This window comes from Merops nubicus, unplaced genomic scaffold, assembly GCF_000691845.1.
Source record: "Merops nubicus isolate BGI_N331 unplaced genomic scaffold, ASM69184v1 scaffold12361, whole genome shotgun sequence".
NCBI classification, from domain to species: domain Eukaryota; kingdom Metazoa; phylum Chordata; class Aves; order Coraciiformes; family Meropidae; genus Merops; species Merops nubicus.
The window spans coordinates 1-7,531 of record NW_008587632.1 but is presented as its reverse complement, the minus strand read 5'-3'; the positions used below and the strand labels follow the sequence as shown (position 1 = coordinate 7,531).

The 7,531-nt window shown below is 57.3% G+C and overlaps 1 protein-coding gene across 1 annotated transcript in view; it reads right to left on the bottom strand.

Annotated features, from left to right (window-relative positions):
- Positions 1-6,691, bottom strand: part of POR (P450 (cytochrome) oxidoreductase) — a gene marked incomplete at its 5' end in the record, with an annotated part of 7,126 nt that extends 435 nt beyond the window's left edge. The window contains 10 exons of the mRNA XM_008948993.1: positions 176-261; positions 504-649; positions 1,068-1,335; positions 1,723-1,872; positions 2,036-2,217; positions 3,369-3,487; positions 4,218-4,334; positions 5,113-5,211; positions 5,598-5,687; positions 6,567-6,691. Coding sequence (XP_008947241.1) covers positions 176-261; positions 504-649; positions 1,068-1,335; positions 1,723-1,872; positions 2,036-2,217; positions 3,369-3,487; positions 4,218-4,334; positions 5,113-5,211; positions 5,598-5,687; positions 6,567-6,691 — 1,382 coding nt within the window. The remainder of the gene's footprint in view (positions 1-175; positions 262-503; positions 650-1,067; positions 1,336-1,722; positions 1,873-2,035; positions 2,218-3,368; positions 3,488-4,217; positions 4,335-5,112; positions 5,212-5,597; positions 5,688-6,566) is intronic.
- Positions 6,692-7,531: the final 840 nt, after the last annotated feature.

Genomic DNA, 7,531 nt, shown 5'->3' with positions numbered 1-7,531 from the left:
CCTGTTCCGGGGTCGCACCACCCTCAGAGTGAAGAATTCCCTCCTAATTTCCAGTCTGAATCTCCCCCGTTCCAGCCTGAAGCCATCACCCCTCACCCTGCTCACTACAAGTGGGTAAACTGAGTCACACTCATTTTTCTGAGAATAGAAAACTCTTCCCTGCCCCCAGACCTACCCACACACGTAGATATGAGCATTCCCCTCATTAATCAGCTTCCAGATATTCTCCTTGTTCTTCTTCAGTAAATGCTGAACGTACACCTGGCAGGAAACAAGGTGGGGGGGGGGAGGTGAGAGGAGCAGAGCCCCCACACCACCAGCCATGGCAAGGGAGGGAAGCCAGACCCATGCCCAGGGTTCCACCAGGCAGAGAAGGTGCTGGGTGCTCCCCATGCCTGCCACAGGCCCTCCCCAGCAGCTCAGCTCCCCCCTCCAGCCCCGGGGCCTTTCCTCCCCCCAACAGTGGGCAGCAGGGGCAGGCAGCTGTGTCACTCCAGTGGTACCTTCTCAGCCTGGTCCCTGGAGAAGGCCACGTTGAGCTGGGAGAGGACTCCCTCCTGCTGGAAGCGGGCCAGCTCCTCCCGGTACAGGTAGTCCTCACGCTGGTGGCGGCAGCCGTAGTACAGCACTGTCTCACCCACCTCCTTGCCTGCAGAGTCACAGAGCAGCACCCGTGAGCAGCACCCACCTCCCCCTGTCCCACCAAGCTTGGTGAGGCAGAGCTGCACCATGCTCCAGCCTCTAAGGGGAAGCTCCAGACTGACTCCCAAGTAGCCACAACCTTAGAAACGAGCCTAAGGGACTTAAGCATGGTCATTCAGAGAAGTGGTGGCAGAGGTCAGAGATCGGGTCAGTGGTCTGGGGAGGTCTATTCCCCCCCCAGACACCCTCTGTGGGTCAGAGGACAGAGCACCCTGGTGCTGGGCATGCAGCTGCTCCTCACCCTGCTCCACCACCTCTGCTCGGGTGAGGTGAGCAGCACAAGCTGCACCTTGGAGGCAGCACAGAGCCCCTCAGGGTGCCATCCTGCAGCAGCTCCCCTCCCGGGGAAGCTCCTGGGCCCTCACCTTGCTGCTTCAGCCAGGCCCTCTCCTGGATGAAGCCGATGAAGGGGGCTATGCCCGTCCCCGGCCCGATCATGATGACGGGCGTGCTGGGTTTGAAGGGCAGGCGGAACTGCGACTTCCTGACGTACATGGGCACCAGGGAGCTGCTCCCCTTCTCCTTGGGCACCTTGTTCTTGAGCCAGTTGGTGGCCACCCCTTTGTTGAGGCGCCCCGTCTTGGTCTCGTACTCCACGGTCACGGCGCAGATGTGGATGGCGTTGGGGTGAACCTGCAGGGAAACAGCAGCAGTGCCAGGCAGGGAGGGAGCCCCGGCAGCCCCACAGCCCAGCCCCGGGGAGAAGTGCCAGATGAAACCTCCCAGCACGCTCCCCATGGGGCTTGTCTTGTGCCAGACTCCACAGCACCGGGGGAAGCTCAGTGGTGCTGTGACAACAGCCTCAGGGCTCCAGCCACCCAGTGAAGAGTGAGTTTCGACCAACCCCTAAATCACCACCTTGCTTCCAGGCCCTGAAAGCGAAGGCAAAGCCTACAGGCAAAGAGGAGCAGGGCACAGTGGGGTCCTCTGCACACCCTGGGCAAATTGGGATGACCCCCTCACCTCATGCATGGATAGAGCTGATGCCACCCCCCTTCAGCAAGTGCCACAGGGGCTCACCTTGGAGGAGGAGGCGATGGAGTAGTAGCGGGCCTGCAGGCGTGGCAGGAGCTCACACAAGTGGTCGATGGGTGGGCGCAGGGAGGGCATGTCCTGCAGGATGGCCAAGATGTTCCTCCGGGCCTCCACCACCCAGCTGAGGTAGAGAGCCTGTGGGCAAAGAGGCCACACATCCAGCTGACGGCTCTGCGTGGCTGGCAAACACCCCCCTGTGCTCCCCGCCCCTGCTCCCCAGCCATCCCGGGCCCTTCTGGGGGATGCCCCAGCCCCCAGAGGAACCCAGCAGCTTTGCTGGGAAGGCCACAGGTCCCACCTTGCCCTCAGGAGCAGAGGATGCCATTTTTCGGAGGCGCTCCTGCTCGCCAGGGTCTGTGGCATACTGGGCCAGCTCGTAGAGGACGTTGGTGCGGGGCGGGTTGGTGATGTCCAGGTAGTAGGTCAGGGCTGTGCGGTAGGACGTGGGGCAGGGGAAGGGATGCTTCTTGTTGGATTCCTCTGGAGGAGAGGGAGAGGAAAAAAAAGAATTAAAAATCAGCAACTGCGTGCTGTTATGTTAGAGATGCAGTGTCAGGAGGTACCTGCAGTGTGTGAGAGGTGGACACAGAGCAGGGGAATGAGCTTTGAGGAGAGCGCAGCCCTAGGGCTGGATCAGCCTGTTGGCTGAAGCCCAGATCCCACACAGGAGCAGCTCCAGCACAGGGCAGCTCCCTCTCCAGGCAGCTCCATCTCCCAGGAGCCCATTTTGTGTTTCACAGATGCTGCCTGACAGTTTATCAGCAAAAAAGAAAATACCCTGTGCTCCCAGTGAGGTTCTGCCCCGAGATGCCCACAGAGAGGCACCCAGCAAACCCCCACACCAAGCAGGAGGGCTGCTTTCCATGGCTAGTTTGGCCTCAGGCCCTTACACGTCCTTCAGATCTGGCCCCAAAAAGTGTCCTTAGTCCCCTTCAGCTGTGGACAGTGGTGCTCAGACCCCCTTGGGAAAGGGAACCACCAGCAGCCAAAGCTGGAGCCACTCCCTTCAGCAAGTTCAGGGGTCAGTAAGGGACAGGAATGACAGTGTGAGGCTGGACAACACAGGACACCACACAGAGGGCTGCAGGCTCCAGCACTGCATTAGAGCCACTGGTGCTCTTGAAACCATTAGCTCTTTTAGGCTTCTGGACCCCCCCACCTGATGCCTAAGGTCAGGCTGCACCACGTCAGGAGTAAGCTGGGCAGCAGTTGCCATCTCCCCCCTGCCACAGGACAGCTCTGCTGGGAACACTGCCCAAGAGCTGCTCTTTGTGCTCCCTCCTGGCAGCTCAGTCCAGGCCTGGGCCTCTCCAAGGACCAAATAGCAGCACCTCAGCCACGAGGGCCCCCGCTGAGCTCCCTGCTGGGGCTGCTGGGCCAGAGGGATGCTCCAGAGGGCTGACCCTCTGTAATTAGGAGTGTGCTCTTACATAATTTGTTGTTGCACAGGCACACTAAGTGCATTTCACAACTGACCCACTTCAGCTGGCTCTCAGCACAGCTCTGTGCCACCGCTGCCACGGCACAGCCCTGCCCACGGCTGCCCGAGGGACCTGAGGGTGATCTGGCTCCTGCTCTGCTGGAGGTCACAGCTGAAGAACTGCTGATGCTCAGAGGTGACCCCTACTCACCGTCCAAATTGTTTAGGGACATGATTGTGTCCAGATCCGTGCCCAGGATCTCTCCAATCTGGTTGACCAGAGCAGAGTCGTTGGCTGGGTACACGGCCACGTGGTCCCCGGACTCGTACCTGCCACGAGAGCAGAGGGAACATCAGCACCACCTCTCCTCCACCCCAAGCCAAGCTGCTCAGAGAGAAGACAAGTAGGCTGCTGCAAGGGGCAGCAGAACAAGACTGAGGTCTAGAGCTCCTACACAGGACCCTGAAGACTTGGCAGTCACATCAGAAACGACTGCTGTGGAAAATGGTTTTAGGAAGCAGGTCTTTTACAAAGGACCTCCAAGGTAACAGTGGTTTTGGAAGAGACTTCAAGGAGGCCAACCTTCCAGCAAAGGCAGGCCAACTCCCTGACAGGCAGGGAGCAGAGCTGCTCAAAGCCTCTGCAGGATTTTATGTTAAAACACCTGGTTTTGTGGTTTTCTCACAAGCACACACAGGGGAACTGAAGCCAGCAGGAGGGTTTTAAGAAGGGGGCTTTATTCCCCCTAAAGCAAACCCAGGTGTGACCCATCCCCAGCTCTCCCTCTCTCCTACCTCATCTCCCCCCTCACTTTTTGAGTGACTCCTACAGGATTTCCAGCTGGGAATGCTCTGGAAGGACAGGTACATGCAGCCAGCTCCAGAGGAGCCTGGCATGGCCAGGCCCAGCACAAGAGCCAGCAGAAAGCCCTCACAGGGTACCTGCTCTGTGCTGCAGAGGCCCAGACAGCAGGGTTAAGTAATTATGAGAACCAGGTTCCCTTCTGAAGTGCTCTTTGCTCCTGCCAGAAGAGAGGAGCAGTCTCCCACGGGAGGCTACCTGATTTTGGAGTTGGAGATGTCCAGCTCCAGGTGCATGAGGTGCCTCTCTCCACCCTCGTTCAGCTTGCGGTTCTCCGTCACCTGGGCCAGGAAGGGGTTCTTGGCATCAAACGGTCTGGAAGGAAACACAAGGGCCCTCTGGGTTTCTTCTCCTGCAGGCTCACAGTGCTGGAGTATCCTCCAGAGCAGGCTCCTGTGATTTGGGCACAGGGCTGGCCTGGCTCGTGGTGCAAAGTGCACCACAGCACCAAGCACGTCACCATCCTGCTGCTGCCCACGCTGGCCCAGGAAACACATCATTGGTCTCCTAAGCACAGCCCAGCAGTCAACAGCCTCTGTCTCACCAAAGTGGATCAGAGGGACTGACCCATCTCATAGAAGTATTTCAGGTGGGAATTAATTTCTAGAGCTCATTTCCCCACAGCAGGACTGCATGTGCTAGTTACCCTGGGCAAGGAAAGGCTCTGAGTGACCTCAGGGCAGACCCTGCAGAGGCACCAGCCAGAGAGCACATGTGAACACAGTCACCTTCTCACCCCTAACAACTCATTGTGGTCACAGCCAACAGCAAGGCCTTGGCCCAGGCTGCCCAGGGCAGTGCTGGAGTCCCCATCCCTGAAGGGGTTCAGAAAACATGCAGACATGGCACTTGGGGACATGGTTTAGTGGCTGTGGTAGTGTTGGGTTGCTGCTTGGACCTGATGACCTTAGAGGCCTTTCCCAACCTTAGTGACTCTACGATTCTGTGCTGTCTCCTCAGTCAGTAGAGATCTGAGCTGCCACATGGCTCCACTGCATGTGACACTGCCTGCAGAGCAGGTGCTGTGAGGAGCAGCAGGACCCAGCAGCCACAGCCTGGCCCATGTTCCCCCCCAGGGAGCTCTGGCACTCACGGCTTCTGGTTCTCGTAGCTCTTCAGACGGCCCATCTCACCAGTGTAGATCTTGTTCATGTTCACATCTGTGTGCACCACCAGCTCGTACTGGCGGATGCTGCAGGAGGAAGAGGGAGAAAAGAGGAAGAAAAAATAAAATCAAACTGGAAATCCATCGTCTGCTTTGCAGCAGTTCAGAAACAAATGCAGCTGCCACCAGTTTGCCCCTCTCGACACGTGAGGGATCAGGCAGATCGTGCAGAAAGCCCAAAGCAAGAGGACACCTCACCTTCACCAGGAGTATCACTGCCCAGCAAAGCCACCCACAGAGGAACCAAGCCCCCCACAGTCACAACAGAGATCCAGAGCTGGGTTCAGGCTCAGCCCAAACAGCCCCAGTTGCTGCTCTACTTCACACGTGCCCTCTGAAGCCTGGCAGGGAGGGGACAGCAGCTCAGGGCTGATGGCACAGCCACCAGCCAGAGAACCTGCTCCCATACCCACCTGGACTCCTCTCCAGTAGCCTCCACCCCGAAGTGCTCACACACTGCTGGCCAGAACTGCTCTCTCCAGGTGATGAAGTCTTCTTCCAGGCTGGCCAAGGCAAAAGAGAGATTGAACAACCCTGCCTGGGGGGATCACAGCTCTGTTCCTAGAGAAGCCACCTGAGATCCCTATGGACTTCCTCCCTCACCATGAGAAAAGGCATTTGCCCTTGGATCCAGGCAGGTCTGGTATGTCTGTTTGCCCACAGGTCACCAGAAGAGCATCTTCAGATCACTACATGGAAGGGAACTGTTGCTATTCCAGCCAGCTCCCTCCACCAGGCCTGCCAAGGCAGGATTTGCTATTCAGGCTCAGCCTTAAGCCAACTCAGCTCCCTCTTGCCCACCTCTGACATCAGGTTACTTTTCTAAAAGGCAGATTACACCATGGCAGTGCTTATTTTTCTGGCTCAGAGCCTCCCCCCCACAGCACAGCCCTCTCTTCAGATCTCACAGCCCTAAGAGGTAAAGTTACAGGCTGGTGAAACCCCCCACTTAAGCCACTACCCACACAGTGCTCAGAGAAGTAGAGAGAGGAGGAAAAAAAAAAATCATTTTCTGAGTTGGAAATTGCTGCCTTTCCCCATTAACCAAGGGGATTACACAGAGACAGAGTTTGCCTCCTCCCCAGGGATGGGTGAGTTTGTCCACACAGGCTGGGTTAGCAACAGAGCTGCAGCAGGGCAAAGGCCAAGGAGGCTGCAAAACCTCCTTGAGTATCTGGATAAGGCCATTGACAGCTGGTGTGGGGCTCCCCAGCCTACTCCAAGTGTACAGGGTTCAGACTGGGGGAAAAGCAGACAGACAGGCTCAGAGATGTGTCACCTCCTGCAATGCACCCTAGAGAGCTTAACTCTGCCTTGGCAGCAGAGCCAGCTCCCTGCCAAGGTCCTTTTCATGATGCTTCAGCTCAAGCCAAGCCACTCACTTGCCATCATCATCTCCCAGCCCGAGTTCAAAGATGCGCTGGGCTCCGAGCTCCTCCAGCCTCTTGTCCACGTACTTTCCCATGGCATTGAAGTGCTCATAGGTCTTGTTGCCCAGCCCAAAGACCTGGAAGGGAACACTGATGAGTGTGGAGAAGCAGGGGTTGGACTTCTCCCATCCAGCTGGCATCTTCTGGCCAGTATCAGCCAGCAAAGGGTGTTGAAGAAAGAGAGCACGACCTGTCCCAGCTCCCCACCAGGTGTCTGTGTAAGAATCCACCACTGGTGAGTGCCTGGTCAGTAGGAACCTCCACGTGGTGGTACCCAGGAGTGCCAGGGGGATGCCCATCCAGAGCTGCCTGCACCCTGAGGTCCTCTGAGGGACCAGAGAAAGCCTGGGCTGCCTGGAGACCAAATGCTGTCCCTTGCCTCCCACAGACCACTCAGCAAATGTTTGCTCACTGCCTTTCCCAGAGCAGCTTAACATCTCCAGCCATGGATTTTTCTCCTCATTTGCAGTCATCATGCTGCCTCAGGAGTTTGGCTGGGGTTTAGGTGAGGTGGCTGTGTCTCAGCCAGCTGTTCAGCCCAGCACAGGAAGACAGCCACACGCTCATCCAAGTGGTTTAATTTGTGGGAGCAGCTCTGGCCTGGGGCTGCTCAATTAGCTTCTGAAGAGCAGCAGCAGCAGCCTGTAACCCATTCACAGACCTCGTGCTCAACGCCTGCTGGGCTCTCTGTGGCAAGACACCACCAGCAAACCCTTGTGATCTAGGGAGTGGGAAGAGTGCTCCAGCATCAGCAAAGGCCCCAGATACATGTCTGTGTCCATGAAGGACAACAAGGAGCACACCCAGCACAGGCAGAGACATCGTGTTGTGCCTCCACTCTTCCTTTGGGACACAGTTCAGTGATCATGGCAGTGTTGGGTTTACAGCTGGATGTGATGATTTTAGAGGTCTTTTCC